This window comes from Elephas maximus, chromosome 26, assembly GCF_024166365.1.
Source record: "Elephas maximus indicus isolate mEleMax1 chromosome 26, mEleMax1 primary haplotype, whole genome shotgun sequence".
NCBI classification, from domain to species: domain Eukaryota; kingdom Metazoa; phylum Chordata; class Mammalia; order Proboscidea; family Elephantidae; genus Elephas; species Elephas maximus.
Genome location: NC_064844.1, coordinates 34,706,257 through 34,732,192, shown reverse-complemented (window position 1 = coordinate 34,732,192; position 25,936 = coordinate 34,706,257). Strand labels below are relative to the sequence as shown.

The 25,936-nt window shown below is 36.9% G+C and overlaps 1 protein-coding gene across 9 annotated transcripts in view; it reads left to right on the top strand.

Moving 5' to 3' along the window:
* The window catches only part of BIRC6 (baculoviral IAP repeat containing 6), a 383,808-nt gene that overhangs the window by 346,249 nt on the left and 11,623 nt on the right, over positions 1-25,936 (top strand). For all 9 annotated transcript variants that reach the window (XM_049870389.1, XM_049870387.1, XM_049870386.1 and 6 more), the window contains 2 exons: positions 8,037-8,198; positions 10,410-10,487. In XM_049870389.1, the coding sequence (XP_049726346.1) occupies positions 8,037-8,198; positions 10,410-10,487 (240 nt within the window). The remainder of the gene's footprint in view (positions 1-8,036; positions 8,199-10,409; positions 10,488-25,936) is intronic.

Here is a 25,936-nt window from a genome sequence, read left to right as displayed (position 1 = left end):
TACTCCTGCCTATCTGCTCTGTGCACCAGCTGCCACGTCCCCAGGCAACACCAGCAGTCCCCGGACCCCACCTTGCGTTGCCCCCAGCCCTTCCCCTTTGTCCCCAGTTTGTGCACAAATTACTCATTCCCACCCCTGCACCCCACTGGACCCATCCTGCTGCACCATAGCTGAGTAACTGGTCTGCCCAGCTGGACAAGGTGGTGAAAAGAGTATCGTGCCCATTGGCAGCAAGCAACAAAACACGCCCAACCTACCTGCCCAGACAACCAAATAAAACAAAAAAGCAGGACAAAACAAGTCTACAATAGATAAACGACAAAAATAATTCCTGAATGTCCTGGAGGCAGCAGACAATATCAAAACGTTAAAAACACAGGACAGAATGGCTCCAGAAAGTGACCAAAATAAAACACCAGATGATCTTCTGGTAGCAGAAAAGGCACAGTAACTACCTGATAGGGAATTCATACTGTAATATTCATGGTTCTGTAGCAGGTGAAGGAAAATGCAGACCAAAATAAGGAAAAAAATTAACAAAATCATGGAAGATACAGACAAAATCAGGAAAATAATACAGGAATAAAATGTCAAAATAAATAAACAACTAGAAATCATACAAAACCAGCGATTAGAAATCCAAAAGATAAATGAGAAGTTTTCAGAACTGGACAGTGCAATACTAGGTTTTAGAAGCAAAGTTTAAACAATGGAAGGTAGGATCTGCAAAATTGAAGACAAATCCTTGAATACCACTTTGAGAAAAAAATCTGGAGAAAAGAATGAAGAAACCCTGAGAACAATGTGGGATACAATCAAAAGCAAAAATTTGCATGTGGTCAGAGTTCCACATCAGGGGGAGCAAACGGAAAAACACAGAGAGAATCATTGAAGATTTGCTGACAAGAAACTTTGCTAATATCATGAAGGATTAAAAGTCAACCATTCAAGAAGCTCAGTGAACCTCATATATGATAAATTCCAAAAGAAAAGCAGCAAGACATATCATAATGACACGTGCTAGTGTCAGAGACACAGAAGGAATCCTAAGAGCAGCTTGAGAAAAATGAAAAGTCACATACAAAGGGGCAATTCTGATTACTCAGCAGAAACCATCCAGGCAAGAAGGCAGTGGGATGACATATAAAATCTCGAAGGAACCTGACAATGAAGAATAATATATCCTGTAAAATTTTGCTCATGTATGATGTCAATACTATGACATTTTCCAATGAACAGAAATTAGGGGAATATGTAAAAACCAGATCAAACTTACAAGAATTATTAAAGGGAGTCCTTTGGTTTGAGAACCAACAACATCAGACAACAACCTGAATCTAGTACATAAGACAGCATCAGTCAGCTATCAGCCTAGATAATGAACTCTCAAGGATAAAACAAAGCTAAAAAGTTTATAACAGGAAACCAGAGAGGCCAATCTGTAGATGACAACAATGTCAGAACAATTAAAAAGGGAATAAACGGTGCCCGGCCACAACCGATGACTGCCCTGACAGGGAGCACAACAGAGAACCCCTGAGGGAGCAGCAGAACAGTGAGATGCAGACACCAAATTCTCATAAAAAGACCAGGCCTAATGGTCTGACTGAGACTAGAAGAATCCTGGCGGTCGTGGTCCCCAAACCTTCTGTTGGCCCAGGACGGGAACCATTCCCGAAGACAACTCATCAGACATGGAAGGGACTGGACAATGGGTTGGAGAGAGATGCGGATGAAGAGTGAGCTACTTGTATCACGTGGACACTTGAGACTGTGTTGGCATCTCCTGTCTGGAGGGGAGATGGGAGGGTAGAGGGGGTTAGAAACTGGCAAAACCATCACGAAAGGAGAGACTGGAAGGAGGGAGCGGGCTGACTCATTAGGGGGAGAGTAAATGGGAGTATGTAGCAAGGTGTTTATAAGTTTATATGTGACATACTGACTTGATTTGTACACTTTCACTTAAAGCACAATAAAAATTATTTTTTAAAAAGGAATAAATGATGTAGGTATAAGACTTTCAAATTGAGAGGAAGCCAAGGTGTTATCAATAACAGAGTAGTTTAAACTTAGAAAGGTAGGGGTAAATTTTAAGTTAACCACAAAAAAATGTTAAGACACCTTCTCTCAAAATAAAGAAGAAAAACAAAGTCTTACTGAACACAAAATGTAAAAAAATGAAAGAAGCAAAAAAAAATACAAAGGAATTCAGCACAGAAGAGTAAGAGAGAGAAAGAAAACGTCAGGAGCACAAAAAACACTACAAAATGATAGCCATAAACACACCTATTTGTAATCACAGTGAACATAAATGGCTTAAATACACCATAAAGAGACAGAGTGACAGAATGGATTAAAAACCAGGACCCATCAATATACCGTCTAGAAGAGAGACACCTTAGAAACAAAGACGTAAATATATTAAAAATCAAAAGATGGAAGAAAATATATCAAGCAGACAGCAACGACAAAGGAGCAGGAGTGGCAATACTAATCTCAGATAAAATAGACTTTAAAACAAAATTCACTATGAAAGACAAGGCAGGACATTATATAATGGTTAGAGGGAAAATCTACCCTGAGGACATAACCGTAATAAATACTAAGCACCCCATGGCAAGGCTCCAAAATACATAAAATAAGCTCTTTAATAGCACTGAATAGAGAAAATGGTAGTCCAACAGTAATAGTAGGAGACTTCAGCACATCATTCTTGGTAAAGGACAGAATATCTAGAAAGAAACTGAACAAAGATACAGAAGATCTAAAGGCCACAATCAACAAACTTGACCTCATGGACTTACGTAGAACACTCCAACCAACAGCAGGAAAGTACACATTGTTTTCCAGTGCACATGGAACATTCTCCGGAATAGAACCACATCTTAGGCCACAAAGCAATCTTCAACAAAATCCAAAACATGGAGATAATACAAAGCATCTTCTCTGATCACAGTGCCATCAAATTAGAAATTAATAACAGGAAGAGCAAGGGAAAAAATCAAATAAATGGAAACTGAATAACACCTTGCTTAAAAACCACTGGGTAATAGAAGAAATCAAAGATGGAATAAAAAAATTCCCGGAATCAAATGAGAATTAAAACACATCATACCAAAACCTCTGGGACACAGCAAAGGTAATGTTCACAGGTGAATTTATAGCAATAGACAGACATATCAAAAAGAAGGAAGAGACAAAAGCGAAACATTAGACTTACAACTCAAACAAAGAGAAAGAGAACAGCAAAAGAAGCTCATAGCCACCAGAAGAAAGGAAATAGCAAAGATCAGAGGAGAAATAAATGAAATCAAGAATAGAAAAACAATAGAAAGAATTAACAGAACCAAAAGTTGGTTCTTTGAAAGAATCGACAAAGTCTTGGCCAAAGTGACAAAAGAAAAACAAGAGAGCATTCAAAGGACCCAGATAAGAAACAAAATGGGGGACATTACAACAGGCTCAACTGAAATAAAAAGGATCATAACAGAGTACTCTGAAAAACTAGAACAAATTTGAAAAACTAGAGAAAATGGACAAATTTCCAGAAACACACTACCTACCCAGACTAACACAAACTGAGATAGAAAATCTGAACACACCCATTACAAGAGAAGAGGTAGTAAAAAAGAAAATTCCCAAGAAAAAGAAAAGCCTTGGCCCAGATGGTGCCACTGGAGAATACTACCAAACATTCAGAGAAGAGCTTATACCAGTGCTTCTCAAACTTTTTCAGAACACAGAAAAAGAAGGGGTACTTCTGAATTCATTCTGTGAATCCAGCATAACCCTAATACCAAAATCAGCCAAAGATACCACAATAAAACAAAATTACAGGCAAATGCCTATCGTGAATATAGATGCAAAAATTTGCAACAAAATTCTAGCCAATAGAATTCAGCATCATGTCAAAAAAATAATAAACCACGACCAAGTGGGATTCATACTGGATGTTTCAGCATTAGAAAATCAATCAGTGTAATCCACCACTGATCACCTCAATTGATGAAGAAAAAGCATTCAACAAAGTACAATACCCATTCCTGAAAAAAACTCTCAATAAAATAGGTATAGAAGGGAAATTACTCAATATAATAAAGGGCATCTATACAAACCCTGGTGGCATAGTGGTTAAGAGCTAAGGCTGCTAACCTAAAGGTCTGCAGTTCAAATCCACCAGGTGCTCCTTGGAAACCCTATGGGGCAGTTGATGGCAATGAGTTTGGTGTTTTGTTATACAAAACCAACAGGCAATATCCTTTAATGGAGAGAGGGTAAAAACATTCCCCTTGAGAGTAGGAACAAGACAAGGATCCCCTTTATCATCACTGCTATTTAACATTGTGCTGGAAGTTCTAGCTAAAGCAAAAAGTCAAGAAAAAGAAATAATGGGCATCCAAAGTAGTAATGAAGAAGTTAAACTGTCCCTATTTGCAGATGATATGATACTATACAGAGAAAACCCAAAAGACTCCACGAGAAAACTGCTGGAACTAATAAAAAGATTCAGCAGAGTGGCAGAATACAAGATAAACATATAACAACCAGTTGGGTTTCTATATGCCAATAAAGAGAACTAGGAAAAGGATATCAGGAAAACAATACCATTTATAATAGCCCTTAAAAAAATAAAATACTTGGGAATAAATCTAACCAGGGATGTTAAAGACTTATACAGAGAAAATAAACACTACTGCAAGAAACCAAAAGAGACCTGCGTAAATGGAAAAACATACAATGCTCGTGATGGGTGGACTTAACATTGTAAAATGTCAATTCTACCCAAAGCAATCTACAGATACAACGCAATCCTGATCCACATACCAACAGCATTCCTTAAGGAGATGGAAAAACTAATCATTAACTTCATATGGAAAGGAAAGAGGCCCAAGATAAGTAAAGCACTGTTGATGAAGAAGAATAAAGTAGGAGGACTTGCACTGCCTGACCTCAGAACCTACTGTACAGCTACGGTAGTCAGAACAGCCTGGTACTGGTACAACAACAGACACATCAAATGATGCTTGTAAACCTAGATATCCATCTGTAAAAAATATGAAACCAGAACCATACACAAAAACTAATTCAGAATGTATCAAAGACAAATATAAAAGCTGTAAAGATCATAAAAGGAAAAATAGGGCTAAGGCTAGAGGCCCTAATACATGGCATAAATAGCATACAAACCGTAACAGTGCACAAAGACCAGAAGATAAGCTAGATAACTAGAATCTTCTAAAAATTAAACACTTATGCTCTTCAAAAGACTTTACAAAAAAAGTAAAAAGAGAACCCTCAGACTGGGGAAAAAATTTTGGCTATGACATACCAACAAAGATCTAATCTCTAAAATCTACAGGAAAATCCAACACCTCTGCAACAAAAAGACAGTCCAGTTAAAAAATGGGCAAAGGATAAGAACAAACACTTCACCAAAGAAGACATTCAGGGAGCTAACAGACACGTGAGGAAATGCTCAGGATCACTAGCCGTTAGAGAAATGCAAATCAAAACTTCGATGGGATACCATCTCGCCCCAACATTACCGGCGGGAATCAAAAAAAGAAAACAAATGTTGGAGAGGCTGCAGGATGCTTAGAACTCTTATGCACTGCTGGTGGGAATGTGAAATTGTACAACCATTTTGGAAAATGTTATGATGCTTTACTTAAAAACCTAGAAATAGAAATATGATAAGATCCAGCAATCCCACTCCTACGAATGTATCCTAGAGAAATAAGAGCTTTCATTCAAATAGACACGTGCACACCCATGTTCATTGTAGCATTATTCACAGTAGTGAAATAATGGAAACAACCTCAGTGCCCATCAGCAGATGAATGGATAAACAAACTCTGGTACGTACACACAATAGAATAGTATGCAACAATAAAGAACAATGATGAATCTGTGAAACATCTGACAATATGGATAAATCTGGAGGGTATCATGCTGAGTAAAATAGTCACTAAAGGACAAATACTGTATGGGACCACTATTACAAAAACTCATGAAAAGGTTTACACATAGAAAGAAACAATCTTTGATGGTTATTAAGGCAGGAGGGTTGGGAAGGGAAAAACACTACCTAGACAATAGATAAGTGGTAACTTTGGTTAAGGGTAAGAGAGTAAATAATACTGGGGAAGTCAGCACAACTTGACCAAGACAAAGTCATGGAAGCTTCATAGACACATCCAAACTCCCTGAGAACCAAATTACTGTGCTGAGGGCTGGGAACCATGGTCTCAGGGACATCTAGCTCAACTGGCATAACATAGTTTACAAAGAAAATATTGTACATCCTACTTCAGTGAGTAGGGTCTGGGGCCTTAAAAGCCTGTGAGCAGCCATCTAAGATAGTCTACTGATTTCACCCTGTCTGGAGCAAGGGAGAATGAAGAAAACCAAAGACACAATGGAAAGATTAGTCCAACGGACTAATGGGCCATAGCTACCACAGGCTCCACCAGGCTGAGTCCAGCACAACTAGGTAGTGCCTGGCTACCACCACTGACTGCTCTGACAGGGATCACAGTAGAGGGTCCCAGATGGAGCTGAGAAAAATACAGAAGAAAATTGTAGCACACACGCATGAAAAGACCAGACAAACTGGTCTGACAGAGATTGGAGAAACCCTGAGAGTATGGCCCCCGGACACCCTTTTAACTCAGCCCTGAAGTCACTACTGAGGTTCACCCTTCAGCCAAAGATTAGATAGCCCCATAAAACAAAACAAGTCTAAATGGGCACACCAGCTCAGGGGTAAGGATGAGAAGGCAAGAGGGGACAGAAAAGCTGGTAACAGGGAACCCGAGGTATAGAAGGGGAGAGTGTTGACATGTCGTGGGGTTGGCAACCAGTGTCACAAACAATGTGTGTATTGTTTAATGAGAAACTACTTTTCTCTGTAAACCTTCATCTAAAGTACAAAAAAAAAAAAAAAAATCCTAAGGATTGGACACCTGAAAAAAAAAATCTTTATGTTGATGATTTAATTCATGGCTTAAATATTCTCCCTTCCTTAAATACACAGCAAAAACTGTTGACCCCGAGAAATGTTGGGGATTTTTGTTTGCTTACACCTAAGAAGATGCTAAAAAAAAAAAAAGAAACCTTAAGAAAATACTTAAACCTAGCTTATTCGGCCACACTCTTACCTGTTACTTCTTACAAGCAATACAGCCCTTTATAAGATGGTTGCCTATCAGTAGACTACACAAGCTCAAACTTGTAGCTTTCTCTTTGTGAGTTTTCTCCTAAAGGAATCCAGCGTAGCACCCCAAAGCATATATCAGAGTTGTCATAGATTGAGCCTCTGGTGACACTTGCCTCCATACATAGCTCTTGAGGACCAAAGGCTTTGTTGCCCATGCATTTCACAGTAAATATCTGCAGAGTGACTCAAATGAAATTCATTAAATAATTCTGGCATTCACTACAGGGTTCGCTACTATTTCTAGGACTACCAGTAACCCTAAGGGAAGCATCTGTTTTCTCAAAACCTTTTGGTCATAAGATGTTATATGAGAGCTTTCTTCTGTTATTTACGCATCTCATTATCCTAGAGACAAATATTAATGAGTTATTTCTGAAAGCAGTGAATTACCTCAAGATATAAAGCGTCATACCTTAATATACCATTTTCATCCAAAACCAAATCACTTTAATCCCAACCCAAAATCATTTCCTAGGTCATATTTATTTTCAGCTTTTAACATCACATTCTATTAGAGGCATATATAAAAACAAAAAATAAAAAAGCTTTGCCATTGAGTCGATTCCAACTCACAGTGACCCTACAGGACAGAGTAGAACTGCCCCCATAGAGTTTCCAGGGAGCACCTGGTGGATTTGAACTGCTGACCTTTTGTTTAGCAGCCGTAGCACTTAACCACTATGCCACCAGGGTTTTCAAGATGTGTAGAGGATGGAAGTTGTTATTTCATGCCTGACTGTATTTTTTTTTTAATGTCAGTGTTTAGTGACAGTAACATAGGGATAGTAACATTTTTGTGTTTGTATATACATACTAGGTTCTGATAACTGGTCCAGCAGACACTCCTTATGCAAATGGATGCTTTGAATTTGATGTGTATTTTCCTCAAGATTATCCCAGTTCACCCCCTCTCGTCAATCTAGAGACAACTGGTGGTCATAGCGTGCGATTCAATCCAAACCTTTATAATGATGGCAAGGTAATGTGATTGCATCTTTTTGTTTCCGGTGCCAATGTATTGTATACAAAAGTTCTTTGTAATTTGAACAGAATTTTATTTTACTTTGTCTGCAAATGAGCCTTTTAAAGAATGAGAGAAGGAACCTGAAAAGGGTAGAAACAGTACATTGTTAGGAAGTACGAACAGTTTTAAATAGTTATTGAACTAGCTAATTCATCATGTTCCATGTCTTCTCAGAGTTAGCCCCACTCAGAATGCAGTAGAGCCAGGTGTCTATCTTTGCCTCTCACTCCTACTTTATGTATCTGCAGTTCCAGTTACCGTTTTACATGTGCCTGAAGGCAGATGAATCGCAGAAGTACAGTACTGTCAACTCTGTTTCTGTTTTGCATACCATAACAGTTTTTTTGCCATCATAACTACCTATGTTTTCCCTGATACATGCAATTGTAAACTTATTTTTAAAGGTAAATGTATCTTAAAATGTTTTCACATTTTCTTGTATTGTCTACATAGGATGATCCATTCCGCTGACAAAATATGTAATAAAAATCATCTCATGTTGCAGTAAATACTTTAAAATTAGATTTAAAAGAATAGTCATCAGTTTTCAAAGCAATTTTGGATGGTTTATGGGATTTCAGTGATAAATCTCTTGCTGAATATAGTAAATATTAAAAAAAAAAAACCACTAAATGAGAAGAAATGTATGGACTTCAGAAGCAAATACTTCTTTGGTGATGTGAGAATAGCAAGTGCTTGAAGTTGATCCGATTTATCAAATATATCCCCAAGTTTTCCCTTCTGAGCTTCAAAAGTTATAGCCTGCCTCAGTTCTGTGATTGTAAATTACCATTTTCACTCCATCAGTAGCTCAAACCTTAAAATTGGAGTTTATTTTCTAGGTTTATTGCAGGAGATTTAACCAGAAGCAGACGTTTCTTGCTTTGGGAGAGTAAAGAACAGGTTTTCTGTAGCTGAGCAGAGAGTAGGAAATATCTGTGCTGACTTTGTTCTAGAGAGATTAGATCCTGAAGAGTTTAAGTGTAAAATACTGAAATTTATTAAAGAAATTACCTCCGTAAGGCTCAGTGGTAGAGGGAAAAGAGTAAGGGCTTGGGAGTCCAGTGTCTTGAATTATATAGTCTTTATTCTATTACATACTGGTAATAATGTTTAACCTTGAATTCTACATCTGTAGATAGGGATAAGAATACCTGCCGTTGATAGTCACAGGGATGCTGTGAAGATCAAATGGGGTGGTATGTGTGGCAGTGCTTTGAATTATACGCGAGGCTGTACAGACATATAAGTCTTTTAAAATTATTAAGAAAACTACCTACTAAGTGAATTAAGGTATTTTGCATAATTGATTCCACAGAACTTTGAAAGAATAGCTGGGAGATGGACCTATTCTTATAATTACCACTGTTTTTCAAATCTGTTGCCCGTTATATGAAATTATAAGTTATCATTAAAAATTCACACATCTCTGTTTATAGAACATCTGTCAAAAGAACATACGTAATATGCCTTTATTTTATTTTCATCACAAATGGTATTTATAAGTACAGATAAAAAAATATCTCCAGTTCTTTCATATTCCCATAATGGCCTCTTAATCTGTGTTTAGCAGATAATTTGATCTCTCTCTTCCTGTCTCAGTGAACAAGTGTCTAATGTATCTCCAAGTTTGATCTCAGAAACCCTAGGATTCTGGACACCTGTTCAGGGAGGTCTGTAAAGTCCTGCCTTTCCCAGTTTCATGTTTGTATGACACCAGATTTTATCCATATACTTCAACCAAAACAGTATATTGCAACAAACTGAATATAGAGATAGATAGGAAAATCAAGCTGTCTTCTACTAAACCATATCGAATTTTCAAAATTTATAAACATTTACAAAAATATAAAACATTACCATTCTTCTCACTAAAATTTTTTTGTTGTTTTGGAAAAGTGTTATTTTCCATAAAAAAAAAAAAGTTATTTATATTAACATGTAATAGGAGCTGGTTCTATATTCATTATGAACGAATTGTGATGCCACACAGATTTGGATCATGTCTGAAAATACTAATTTGTTTTAAATAGACTGACCCTTAGGATTTATTTAGGAACATAAGCTGAGGTGCTTTGACATAATGTTTCGTTTTTACTTCTAGTTGTGACAGTTTGTCTTCAAGCACTTCTTTCAGCTCTGTTTAAGCTTTTTGTTTTTCCTCAGGTTTGTTTAAGCATCTTAAATACGTGGCACGGAAGACCAGAAGAGAAATGGAATCCTCAGACCTCAAGTTTTTTGCAAGTAAACAAATTTCTCTGACAAGTTAGCTTAAAATAATAAAGAACTATGTGTGTTTAAAAGAATATTTTAATGACCAAGAATAAATATAGCAATTAATAGAGGATAGATAGAGAATGTGTATTAAATAGCTTATAGATGGGCAGTTAGTACAGTGGAGTTTCATCTTACCTAGAGTTTAGATCCTCGAGTCAGAGCATAAGGCAAAAATTGAGAATTGTTAAAATTACCTTTTAAAAAATCCCAACATTATTCTTAAAGTACTCCATTGTGCAGCAAGATGCTTAATAAGATAGCTTTACCTCTCCTATCTGCCATTGACTGTAGTGCTTAAATTCACTGACTGTATTCCCTTTGTCATGTGCATATTTCACATATTAATAATTAACAAAGTAAATAAATTATTTGTATGCTACTCTTTTTACTTTAGAATATATTCTTTTTTCCAAGTTTATATATTGTAATTGCTATGTAACAGTCTTCTGTTCATATATACTATAATTAATCTATTTCCTCTATTGACTAAATAATTCACTTTCAGTATTGTTAGTTTTACAAATAATACTGTTATTTATATGACTTTTAAATACTTTTAGATAGTTTCCTATTCCTAGATCTGGAACAAAATTGACTTGAGGACAGCCAAGGGGAGGGTATACCTTTTCTGTTTTACTTCCTAGGTTTCACTTCTCCATGATTATTTGAGATTTGTTACCATGGATTATTTTAATAATAAAGCCTTGTTTTTTTTTTCCTCATTATCTGTCATTATAACTTTTTAAAAGCCCCCACCCTTATTTTTTTAGTCCCATTGCTGAATCATAACCACTTGGCAATATTTCTGAACTGATGCTCAGTAAAATGCTTTAAAACAGATCTTTTTTACTGTGCTCAAAGATAAAGATAATTAGGAAAGTAATTCTTTATTTCAATGTTTTTATGTTTTGATAACACCCACCTGTTATTGCCCAGCCATAGTATTTTTTTCATTATTTTTGTCATAGTTTGTCAAGGAAATAATTAAATGTTTTAAACAAACTTTGGGATTTTTCCCACTACTCTTGGTTAGCTGAACTTTGTCTAAAGATATGCGGGAAAGTATGTATTATCCATTGACCTAGAGTTCTGAGACTTCTGAGACTGGTAATAGGAGACTGTCTTCATTCATCTAGATACCATGCTAGATGAATGAAGACAGTCTCCTATTGTATATAACCATTGTTTTAACCTTTAAAACACTTTATCAGTGTAAATGAGGGTATTATCTGTGTATCTCAGGAGTTTATTACAAAAATCAATGTAGTTGTGTATATAGTCTCTAAAACTGTATCTACATTGTCAGATTATGGTAATAATAATTACAGGAATTGTTCGATTAAAAGAAACAGAAACCTGTTAGAGTTGCTTAACTAAAAGGAGATCTAAGAATCCAAAGTGAAAAAGTACAGCAAAATTGGAGAGTAGCCCCCTGGGAAATAGAAAGCCACCAGGTGCTAAGTAAGTACATGCTGGGTTGTGTGGGTGTGGGCTTGAGAAAGACAGGGAGAGAGAAACAAAGAACTAACAGTTATGTTGTTCATCTGTTTTCTTTTCCTTGATCCACTTACCGGCATTCATAAGGCTCCATCATGGCCATCTCAGAAATAGTGGCCTCCATCCCCAAGTGTACCTTATCTTTCAATTCTATTTTCTGCATTTAATTGCATAATGCTTTCACCCAAATTCACATTTTTATGAAAGAGAATCTAATTAGCTTAAATTGGGTCAGGTGATTTCTAACAGTCTAGTAGTGGGATAATGTCATATGCAATGAGTTTGGGTAGAACTGTCCAGTAGAAATCAAACCCACTGCCATCGAGTCAATTCTGACTCAGCCCTGTAGAACAGAGTAGTCCTGCCTGCCCATAGGGTTTCTAAGGCTGTAAGTCTTTACGGAAGTAGATTGCCATGTCTTTCTTCTGATCTGAGCCACATATGTAATTTTAAATTTTCTAGTAGGCACATTAAAATAGTAATAAGAAACACATTAGATTTACTTTAATAAACCATCTCCTCACTTATCCGTGATGGTTAGGTTCCAATGACCAGGTCGTTATGCAAAATCACAGTTATGCAAAAATGGAGGATGACCACATCAGATTATAAAATGGAGGATGACTACATCATTACATAACTGGCAAACCACTGAGATCATGGCCCAGCCAAATTGACACATAAACTTAACTATCATAAGCCAGCATTACTCTCACCTTGCACCTTGGCGTTATTTATGGCTAGGTGTATGTCGTTAATATGAAAAATAGTCGGATAGTAGATTTTTTACTACTGTTATAAATGTGAAATGTTGGATAACAAGGTAGTCCATAGGTGAGAAGGTGTAATGTATTTTATTTAACCAATATTGAAAATATTATCATCTCAACATGTATTTAAAAAAAATTGTCAATGAAATATTTTGCATTCTTTATGCTAAATCTTCAGAGTCCAGTGTACAGTTTACACTTACAGCAAATCTCAGTTTTGGATCCTAAACATTCATTGGAAATACTTAATTTTTGTTCAGCTTTCATAAAGTTTACAGTAGGTTCCTATACATAAGTTGTTGCAAACATACTTGAAAGTTTTCCAATAACTAAATCCAGTATCAAAAATAACTTTCCTTTAATATTCATATCCACATTAACAAAACCTGTTTCTCTCTTTTAGAAGAATGGACTGGACTTTAAACCAAAAGCATATGAGTTTCAAACCTATATCTATAAGTTTACTAACTTATTCACTAAGTATTAACATAAAATTCAAGAGGTACTGCGTAAGTTGAAAAGCAGCTCTAAATGTATAATTATCACCAGTGCATCCCTCAAATTGTTCATGTATTTTTTAATCCAATTTACATAATGTCAAGTGTATTTAAAATCCTCATGTTAGAAAAATGTGTAAAATCATTGATTTAATTTTATTGTATAAAATATATGTAACAAAAAATTTGCCGTTTTTATCCATTTTTAAGTGTACAATTCATTGACAATCACCATGTATACAGTCATCACCACTATTACCAAAACTTTTTCATCACCCCAAACAGAACCGCAGATCACTTACCGATAACTCCCCATTCCCACCCCCCAAGCCCTGGTAATGACTAATGAACTTCTGTGTCTATGTATTTGCCTATTCAGGAGCCTTGGTGGCGCAGTGGTTAAAGCGATCAACTGCTTAGCAAAAGGTTGATGGCTTAAAACCACCAGTGGCTCCGCAGGAGAAAGACGTGGCAGTCTGCTTCTGTAGAGATTTATAGCCTTGGAAACCCCGTGGGGTCATTATGAGTCGTAAATGATTCAGTGGCAGTGAGTTTGGTTTGGGTTAAATACCTATTCTAGATATTTCATATACATATCTGTCCTTTTATGTCTGACTTTCTTCACTCAGTATAATGATTTCAGGGATCTTTCATGTTGTGGCATGTATCAGAATTTTTTTTCTTTTTATGGCCAAATTATGTTCCATTGTATGGATATGCCACTGTTTGTTTATTCATTCATCTGTTGATGGACACTGGGGTTGTTTCCATCTTTTGGCCATTGTGAATAGTGCTGAAAGGATATTGGTGGGCATATTTCACTGCTAATTTTTTGTCTTTGATTAATTACTGAATATTTGGCAAGTATTCCTTTTATTTCAAGATAACCTTGAATCAGAGTAAATAGTACAGTAAATCTTCTTAAGACTCTACCACAAGTCAAACCACAAGCATTTGCGAGAAACACAGGTCTTCGTTCTTTTCCATTTAGTTCAACAGTTCCATAAACTGTCCGTGATATAGAGCATTACAGGTATATACTGAACAGTTTTAACAACTGTATCTAACTCTTTCATAGAGCTTGCATAGTGTTGTACAGAAAAACAGCACAAATAATATCAATATGTGGATAAGATCCCTGGTGGTACAGTGGTTAAAGCACTCGGCTGTTAACTGAAAGTTTGGAGGTTCGAACCTACCAGCCCCTTCATGGGATAGAGATGTGGCAGTCTGCTTCCGTAAAGATCTACAGCCTTGGAAACCCTGTGGGGCAGCTCTACTCTGTCTGCATTTCTACAGGGTCTCAGTGAGTCGGAATCCACTTGATGGCATTACATATTTTTGTTCTGTCATATAGTGGAATGAAGCAATAAGGAAAACATCATTCATTTGCATTTAAATTTAGTAAATCTGTATTTTTGACCTAACATAGCTGGAGCACATCCATCATGGTAGAAATTAATTTTTTTTCATATATAGCTGAAAATATTCTTTGATAGATGTGAAATATTACAAAATATCTACTCAATTAGTAGATTTTTTAGGCCAAGACTCAACAACCTTTCTTTTTGGAATTTCTTTGAGACAAAATATATTCAAACTATCAAGTGAGCAATGTCTCATTTAAAACTAAAGAAAAGTGCTTGTAACTTGTCAAATTTTAAATTAATTGGGACCGAAGTACTAGGCTGAGGCTGGGAACCATGGTCTCGGGGGCCATCTAGCTCAATTGGCCTAACATAGTTTATAAAGAAAATGTTTTACATCCTGCTTTGCTAAATAGCATCTGGGGTCTTAAAAGTTAGTGAGCAACCATCTAAGATACTTAACTGGTCCCACCCCAAGAAAACCAAAGACACAGGGGAAAGATTAGTTCAAAAGACTAATGGACCACAACTTCCACAGCCTCCTCCAGACTGAGTGCAGCACAACTAGGTGATGCCCGACTACCACCACCAGCTGCTCTGACAGGGATCACAACATAGGGTCCTGGACAGAGGTGAAAAAAAAATGTAGAACAAAATTTAAACTCACAAAAAAAAAAAAAAAACAGACTTACTGGTCTGACAGAGACTGGAGAAACCTTGAGAGTATGGCCTCCAGATACCCTTTTAACTCAGTATCAAAGTCACTCCTGAGGTTCACCCTTCAGCCAAAGATTAAACAGGCCCATAAAACAAACGGTAATACACATAGCTCAACCATGTATATGAGACTAAACGGGCACAGCAGCCCAGGGCCAAGAACAGGAAGGCTGGAGGGGACAGGAAAGCTGAACAAGTGGAAATGGGGAACCCAGTGTCGAGAGGGGGAGAATGTTGACATGTCACAAGGTTGGCAGCCAGTGTCTCAAAACAGTACGTGTATTAATTAATGAGAAACTAATTTGCTCTGTTAACCTTCATTTGAAGTACAATAAGAAAAATAACTGATTTCATAGATTCTTTTTTGACTGTTCAGGGGAACTTCTTATGAAATTTATTGTGTATATGATGAATGAATACTCCTTAGAGGCAAAGATGGTGAGACCTCATCTCACGTACTTTAGACATATTGTCAGGAGGGACCAGTTCCTGGAGAAGGGCATCATGCTTGGTAAAGTAGAGGATCAGCAAAAGACAAGAAGTTCCTCAATGAGATGGATTGACACAGTGGCTGCAACGATGGGCTCAAGCATAGCAACTATTATGCGGATGGCACAGGACCAGGCAGTGTTTCATTTGGTTGTACATAGGGTCACTGGGAGTCAGAACCAACTGCGTGGCACCTAACAAAAAGAACAACATTTTGTCTATAAGTTAGATAGGTAAGATTTCAGAAGCTGAGTTGAAGGCAGAGGGCATCTCAAGCAGAGAGAATAAAATGAGCACAAGGTATACAGATGAGAAAGTGTGGGCTATGTTCAGGACACAACAAAATTTCTGAATTTTGGCTAATTAAAAATATTTTTTACACAACAAACAGCTTTTTCAGTTTTGCACTATCATAGTCAACACTCACGGAAGCAGCAGTCAAGAAATCTAATGACATTTTGCATTGAGCAGATCTGCAAAAGACCTCTTCAAAGTGTCAAAAAAAAGATGTCACCTTGAGGACTAAGGTGGGCCTGACCCAAGCCATGGTATTTTCAGTTGCTTCATATGCATGTGAAGGGTGGGCAATGACTAAGGAAGACCAAAGAAGAATTGACACCTTTGAATTCTGGTGTTAGTGAAGAATAGTGAATATCCTTGGACCTCCAAAAGAACTAACTAATCTGCCTTGGAAGAAGTACAGCCAGAATACTCCTTGGAAGCAAGGATGGCGAGACTTCGTCTCAAATATCAGGAGGGATTAGTCCTTGGGGAAGGACATCATGCTTGGCAAGTATTCCTTTTATACTTGCCAAGCATGTAGTGGGTCAGCATAAAAGAGGAAGACCCTCAATGAGATGGATCAGCACAGTGGATGCAACAATGGACTCAAGCATAACAATGATTATGAGAATGGCACAGGACCAGGCAGTGTTCTGTTGTACATAGGATCATTATGAGTCAGAACTGACGCAGTGGCAACAACAGAAACACACAAATAGATGCGTATAAAAACAGATGGGATCAGTATAAAATCTGTAGTTTAGTCGATAGTATTTTACCAATGTTAATTTCCTGGTTTTGAGTAAGGTGGTCTAGTAAATTTAAGATGTTACCGTTGGCAAAAGCTAGATGAAGAGTGCAGAGGGTCTTTTTGTACTATTTCTGCAGCTTCCTGTAAGTCTGCTATTATTTAAAAATAAAAAGTTAAAAGATTATAATAGTTTTTGGTATACATTTCTATATGATTTAAAGACTGATTTTAATAGCATGTGTCCCATTTCAGCCAGAATTTATGGAAAGCTCTCTTAAAAGTTCTGTGTCAGAAATATAAGCATGATTAAAAGAGTCTCTACCTTCTGAGAATTCATCTGGTACAGAGTGATGCAAGCACCTTATGAAGGTTTAGCTTCTGTTGAAGAGGTTTTATATTAAAGTGACGTTTCACCTGGACCTTGAAAGTTAGGTAAAATTACAAATCAAGGATGACAGCAAAGGGTGTTTTAGGCAGAGAGAACAAAATGAGCAAAAGCTATACAGATGAGAAAGTATGGGCTATATTCAGGGCACAACAAGCTTCCTGAATTTTGGCTGGAGTATAGGGAACCGTGGAGAAGATTTAATGGAGAGAAGAGGGCTAAAAAATAATTTGGATATATACTGTGCAGGGCCTTTGGTGCCAGTAAGGAGCTTTGATTTTATTCCTAGGTAGTAGGAAACAAGTAACAGTTTTATTCAGGTGATAACACTATTAGTGTGAATGGTGCATATAAAATGCATTAATGTAATACATCACTTTGAGGACTAAGGTGTACCTGTCTCAAGCCTTGGTATTTTCACCAACCTCATAAGCAGATGAAAGCTGGACAACGAATAAGAAGAAGAATTGATATCTTTGAATTTATGATGTTGCAAAGAATATTGAATATACCCTGGACTGCCAGAGAAACAAACAAATCTGTCTTGGAAGAAGTACAGCCAGAATGTTACTTGGAAGAGAGGATGGCAAGACTTTATCTCATGTACTTTGGACATGTTATCAGGAGGGACCAGTCCCTAGAGAACGGCATCATGCTTGGTAAAGTAGAGGGTCAGCGAAAAAGAGGAAGACACTCAATGAAATGGATTGACACAGTAGCTGCAACAATGGGCTCAAACAAAGCAACGATTGTGAGGATGGCATAGGACCAAGCAGTGGTTCCTTCTTTTGTACATTGGGTGGATATGAGTGAGAACTGACTGGACTGCACCTAGAAGCAGCATAACAGCAAGAGATGGACACTAGGAATTCTGGTAGATTATTACAGTTATATAGTGAGAGGAGGTTCCTGTGTGACACAAATAGTTTGCCCTTGACTACTAACCTAGAAGTTTGCGGTTTAACCCACCCAGTGACACCATGGAAGAAAGGCTTGACAATCTGCTTCCGTAAAGATTTCCACCAAGAAAACTCTATGAAGCAGCTCTACTCTGTAACACATTGGGTTGCCATAAGTCGGAATCAACAGCAATGAGTTTGATTTTTTATAGTGAGAGGTGACAGAAGACCTGAACTAAGGCAGTTACCATGGGAAGATGCAGATGAAGATTTTATCTGAATGCACTACTATGAAGAAAATGACAAGATAGATTGCAAAAGCAGCCTACAAAACGACCAGTCTTCCAGAATGAATATGATACTGTTTTCCTCTACCAAGCCATATGTGCATATTGGATGACATCTAGATTATTAAGGAACTTCTGTATTTTTTTTTTTTTTTTTCTGTATATGTAGTGCTGAAGTTTAATTCCAAGCAAGGAGATTATAAAGAATGTTCCAAAGGTACATTCACCTCCTGGAAAATATTACTGTATAGGAGTAGCATAAAACATCTTAGACAATTTTTAAACAGACCATGATTTGAAAAAGACCCTGTTATGCAATAGAACCCCAGATTCTCTCAAGAGCTAAAAATAATGTATGTATTAACTGAAGACAAAACCGCTGGACAACTCTCAGCTTTAACAGTAGATGAAAAAGATTTAATCATTTTTCTTACTGGTACCCAACTAATGATAACCATTGATAGTGCTATAACTTGATGTACAGTTTAGATCTCTGTTCCTTAGATACCCAAAACACAGCTCTAAAACCAATATTACTATTAGTCAACATTTATGTTACCATAGAGAAAAACTCAAAGGAGACCCTTAATTTTTGTTTTGTTAACCTTGCATTTTCTGCTTCAGATTGCTATTGTATGAGAACTGCAGCTTGAGAAGATTATTTTCCATGTACTGAATTTGTTCTGTATCAGATTAGAATTGCTGCAATCATAATAGTTTAGCTTTCTGACAAAATAAGAAAGCTGGTCTTTTTCTCCATTAATCTACTGAGGTGCAGAGCTGAGGTGAACAATTTTTTTTTTTTTTTTTTAATTTTCATTGTGCTTTAAGTGAAAGTTTACAAATCAAGTCAGTCTCTCATACCAAAATTTATATACACTTTGCTCTATACTCCTAGTTGCTCTCCCTGTAATGAGACAGCACACTTCTTCCCTCCACTCTCTATTTTCGTGTCCATCCAAGCAGCTTCTGACCCCCTCTGCCCTCTCATCTCCCCTCCAGACAGGAGATGCCAACATAGTCTCACGTGTCTACTTGTTCCAAGAAGCTCTCTCTTCACCAGTATCATTTTCTATCCTATGTATATGTATTTGTAATGACCAAAAACAGGAAAGCAGTTTAGTAGCTCAGTGATGGGAAACATTTGTACAGGTACTTTATAGCACTTAAATTATATCAAATTTTAAGCTAATGATGTTTGCAGAATGGATGGCAAGATAGAAAATACACATACATGTATACTAGAATGCTTAAGATTAAAATCTTTCTCCCTTGTAGGAGGATTTATAATATTTCACTTAAGATGAATGCTGATACATGCACGTATGTTTAATTTTCTAGACAAGTGTTTCTTACTCTTTTTTTTAAACCATGGGTGACAATATCTGAAATGTGTTGGTTTATTAACATTGTGCCAGAAATAAGTGCCACCACACAGAATCACATTATGCTTTCTAATCTGTTTTAAACTTTTTCTTCAGAGCCAAAGTATAGAGGCTCTGAAGAAATTACTTGAGACCCAAAGTTGTAAGTTGTAGTTTTATACTTAATTATTTATCACATGTGCACCAAGGAAACTTATTTTTTGCCACATTGAAAATCTTCCAAAACTTGTGTTGAAGGTTAGATATACTATTTAAAAATAAATTCCAAGATGTTTTTGAGCAGTGAAGCATTATTAAAGTAATTGCTTCGTTTCTTTGCAGTGATACTCTTAAAAGAATAATATTTGTGTAAATTCTGGCATGGTTTTTAACATGTTAAATATTAAATTGTTATCTTATGCCATAAGTCTCATATATCACACTAACCTAATAATAGTTCTGACAGTTTGTATAGTGACAGGTGAACAATATAACCAATTTATAATCAGAAGTTGTATTATTCATTGGGATTGTCAACAAGAATTCTTGCATTTTATCAGTAGCATGAAATTTTAGCATTGCTCATGAAACTGGCTTTAATGGGAATGATTTAGTAGACACCTAAAATACCTGTTAATGGCTTGTGAATAATTTGTTCCAATTGGGTATTAATAGAAATCTTTGGATGTACAAGCCCTGGTGACACAGTGGTTAAAGTACCTGGCTGCCAACCGAAAGGTTAGTGGTTTCAACCCACCAGCCCCTTCATGGGATAAAGATGTGGCAGTCTGCTTCTGTACAGATTTATAGCCTTAGAAGCCCTATGGGCCAGTTATACTCTGTCCTCTAGGGTCACTATGAGCTGGAATAGGCTTGACGGCAGTGGTGTTTGGATTGGGTAGTGCAAAAGATTAATGCACTTGACTGCTACCAGAGGCTGAAGGTTTGAACCCACTCTTGGGTACTTCAGAAGAAACTCCTGGCCACCTACTTCTGAAAAGTCAGCCATTGAATACCCTGTGGAGCACAGTTCTACTCTTAACACACATGTTGTTTCCATGAGGCGGACTTGACTTGGTGGCAGCTGGTTTTTAGGGTGTTATTAAAGATATTTTTGCAGGTGCAAGAAATGTTAAACAATATTTAATGGTTCATGTAATCACCCATTTATAAATGGCTATAAATGTTAACTGGCACATTACTATTTTTCTTAAAATGGAAAGGCCTGAAAATCAGCTTGTGATTGTAATTCTACTCAATAGCATAATTTTCATATAGGCAGGTACTTACTGTTTTAAAATGGCTTTAAACATTTTATCAGTTAAGAGTATTTTGGACTCTTACCCCAATGATGATGATATTTCAAATAATATGGTTTCTTAATGCAAATAAGGATTGTTAGACTCTGTTTTTTCCTGTTTGAAATATTTATAATAATTTTTTTGAAGTACCAGACCAAGTCAAAGAATAAAATCCTCTGTGGAGCAGAACTCAAATTCTCGTAAAAAGTCCAGACTTAATTGGTCTGACAGAGACTGCAGGAACCCCTGAGACTACGGCCCCCCAACATTCTGTTAACCCACAACTTGAACCATTCCAGAAGCCCACTCTTCAGACAAAGACTAGACAGGCCTGTAAAACAAAAAAATACAGGAGAAGTGTGCTTCTTAGTTCAGTCAGATACACGAGACCAAATGGGCAGCTCCTGTCCAGAGGCAAGAGGAGAAGGCAGGAAGTGACAGGAACTGGTTGATGGACACAGGGAACCCGAGGTAGAAAGGGGGAGGGTGCTGTCACATTGTGGATCGGATTGTATCTAATGTCACAAAACAATACGTGTATAAATTTTTGTGTAAGAAATTAACTTGAACTGTAAACTTTCACCTAAAGCACAGTTAAAAAAAAATAGAAAAAGAAATGATGAAATAAAAGAGCTGAACAGAAGATTTCAAAGGGTGGCTCAAGAAGAAAAAGTAAATTAATATAATGAAATATATAAAGACCTGGAGTTAGAAAACCAAAAGGGAAGAACATACTTGTATTTCTCAAGCTGAAAGAACTGAAGAGAAAATTCAAGCCTTAAGTTGCAGTAGTGAAGGATTCCATGGGCAGAATACTGAACGAGGCAGGAAGCACCAAAAGAAGATGGAAGGAATACACAGATTCACTGTAGCAAAAAGAATTGGTCAACATTCAGTTATTTCAGAAGGTAGCATATGATTAAGAACCAAAAGTACAGAAGGAAGAAGTCCAAGCTGCATTGAAGGCATGGTAAAAAACAAGGCTGCAGTAATTGATGTTTCAACAAACGGATGCAGCACTGGAAGCACTCACTCATCTCTGCCAAGAAATTTGGAAAACAGCTACCTGGCCAACCGACTGGAAGAGATCCGTATTTGTGCCCATTCTGAAGAAAGTCGATCCAACAGAATGTGGAAATTATTGAACAATATCATTAATATCACAGACAAAATTTTGCTGAAGATCATTCACAAGCAGTTACAGCAGTACATTGACAGGGAATTGCTAGGAATTCACCTAAAGCACAATAAAAAAAAAATTATATATATAACATTAAATTATAGGGAGTAAATAGTAATTCCTAGTGGGAATTGGATAGAAGACAGAATATGGCAAACTAGTGGGTATTCTAAAAATAGAAAATGTATAGAGGTAGGAATATAGTAAGTAGAATAGTAGGAGACAAAACTTCGAATTAGTTGAGTGACACAGTAGAAGACCAGACAACAAAGTTAAGAATTTTGTTTTGACAGCAGAGTGAAAGGAAGCAGTTACATGGTTCAGAGGACCTGAAGGAATTACATACAATGGTAGCTTCTTTTGGTTTTTGGATGCTAAAACAAATCTAAAGAGAGAGGGACAGTAAATTCAGCCTATGAAGAAAAAGTCTTGACTTTGTAGAAATATCAAAGAATTGACTGAGAACCAGTAAACCTATACTATGGAATGAAAATGTAGTGTTTATTGTTACATTAACTTAAACATGGTAATATGTACAAAATATACCATGATGTGTAGACTTTGTAGAAATATCAAAGAATTGACTGAGAACCAGTAAACCTATACTATGGAATGAAAATGTAGTGTTTATTGTTACATTAACTTAAACATGGTAATATGTACAAAATATACCATGATGTGTAGTAGATGTTTTCCTGTTAATTACTAATTCATTTTCAACTAAGCTTCTACGAAAACACTTTAGCCAGGTGTAGCTAAGATAAATAGTATTTTTTGTTTGATTCAAGTGTCATTAAGTTCTGTCGATCAAAACAGAACTCATGGTGACTGTTTTCTTGAATGCCCTACTACAAATGAAGAAATATTTTTAGTTTAGGGTTTACTTTTACCTGTATTTTACTTTCTGCTGGTACATGCTGTCAATTTTGACTGCAAGATAGAATGTTATTGTTCTTAGGTGGCACTGAGTCAATTCTGACTCATAGCGACTCTATGTACAACAGAACAAAACACTGTCTGGTCCTGTGCCATCCTCACAATTGTTGTTATACTTGAGCCCATTGTTGTAGCCACTGTGTCAGTCCATCTCCTTGAGGATCTGCCTCTTTTACACTGACCCTCTATTTTACCAAGCATGATGTCCTTCTCCAGGAACTGATCCCTACTGATAACACATCCAAAGTGTGTGAGACGTAGCCTTGCCATCCTTGCTTCTAAGGAACATTCTGGTTGTACTTCTTCCAAGACAGATTTGTTCATTCTTTTGGCAGTCTGTGGTATATTCAATATTCTTCGCCAACACCACAATTCAAAGGCATCAGTTCTTCTTTGGTCTTACTTATTCATCATCCAGCTTTCACATGCCTATGAGGTGATTGAAAACACAATGGCTTGGATCAGGTATACCTTAGTCCTCAAGGTGACATCTTTGTTTTTTAGCACTTTAAAGAGGTCTTTTGCAGCAGATTTGCCCAATGCAATGCATCTTTTGATTTCTTGATTGCTCTTTCCATGGGCATTGGTTGTGGATCCAAGTAAAATGAAATCCTTGATGACTTCAGTCTTTTCTCCGTTTATCATGATGTTGTTTATTGGTTCATCTGTGAGGATTTTTGTTTTCTTTATGTTGAGGTGTAATTCATTCTGAAGGCTGTGGTCTTTGATCTTCATCAGTAAGTGCTTCAAGTCCTCTTCACTTGCAGCAAGCAAGGTTGTGTCATCTGCATAATCCAAGTTGTTAATGCATCTACTTTCATTCCTAATTCCGAGTTCTTCTTCATGTAGTCCACCTTCTGGGATTATTTGCTCAACATATAAATTGAGTAAGTGTGGTGAAAGGATACAACCCTGAGACATAACCTTTCCTGACTTTAAAATACGTGGTATCCCCCTTGTTCTGTTCGAATGACTGCTTCTTGATCCATGTTCAGGTTCCTTATGAGCACAATTAAGTGTTCTGGTATTCCCATTCTTCACAATATTATCCATAATTGGTCATGATCTACATAGTTGAATGCCTTTGCGTAGTCAATAAAACACAAGTAAACATCTTTCTGATGTTCTCTGCATTCAGCCAGGATCCATATGACATCAGCGATGATATCCCTTGTTCCACGTCCTTTTCTGAATCCAGCTTGAATTTCTGGCAGTTCCTTGTCAATATACTGTTGCAGTCGCTTTTGAATGATCTTTAGCAAAATTTTACTTGCATGTGTTATTAGTGATATTGTTTGATAATTTCTCCATTCAATTGGATTAGCTTTCTTTGGAATAGGCATAAATACGTATCTCTTCCAGTTGGTTCGCCAGGTAGCAGTCTTCCAAATTTCTTGGCATAGATGAGTGAGCGTTTCTAGCGCTGCAGTCGTTGTTGAAACATCTCAGTTGGTATTCCAAGGTAGAATGGGTATTAATTATTGAACATTTACTTATAAATACTGCTGCTTTATCCCCCAAAAAGTTTATTTAATTCTTATAGTCATCCTCTAAGAAGATGTTATCCCCATTTTACAGATGAGTTAAAAGTAGGTTCTCAGGGACACTTACTTGAGTACTGTGGTCTCACTTCAAACATTGTATACTGCTTCTCAGTACTAGGTAAGGTCCTTCCCCCCTCCCCCCAGAATACTGAAAATCGGATTCTATTAAGAAAAAGAAATCTTTATGCCAATAGGGGCTTCACTAGGGTTGATGTCGTCCAGCGCAGTAACTAATGGTGTCACTTCCGCATGGACCTCCTCCTGTACCAGATCATACACAATCCTTAGTAATGTTTCTTTTTTTGTACGAATGTTACTTGTAAATTGTAATTGCTGTGTAACACTCCTTCCTTTCCGTTAACTACTACTTCATTCTCAGAAAAGGTATTGATCTAGGTGCACAAATACTAATTACCACAATATTGTAGTAAAAACACCAGAAAATTTGACAAAATCAGCAACTATGAAAATACCAGCAGCAACAAAAACAACAGCACATGCAGAGGAAACCACTTGATTGGAAGTGTCATTGTAATTGAGTAATAATGACAGCTCTGACAGGAGCTCATTAGAAAGTTCAAAAACTAAATCAGGATAGAGTTTTAGCCTTGTAGGTATATTATTACATATAAGCTGAGCTTACAAAAAATGTTTTTGTTGTTATAACTAACTTCAGGGACATTTTTATTTTAAAAATAATAAATTTTTGCTGAAACACTGTACAAAAATTTTTATAGACAGTCATTTTGGTATCACGTCCTTTGACAGTGTCACCTGGTACAGTCCACATTCCCCTAGTGGTGCCACTGCGTCCCAAGGTTTTACTTTTAACTATTTCATGCCCAGTCTTTTATGGGCTGTAATAAAGTGCACGCACCAGCAGCGCTGGTGGCGGAGTGGTTAAAGCGATAGACTGCTAACAGAAACGTCGGCGGTTCTAACCCACGGTCTGCCCCTCAGGAGAAAGATGTGGCAGGCTGCTTCCCTAAAGATTACCGCCTTGGAAATCCTGTGGGGCAGTTCTGCTCTGTCCTATAGAGTCACTAAGAGCCAATGGCAGAGGATTTGGTTGTTGGGGGCATTTAATAAATCGTGCTGTGAAATAAAATGACTACTCTTATCAGATAATCCTGGGCTCCAAAAAATTCCA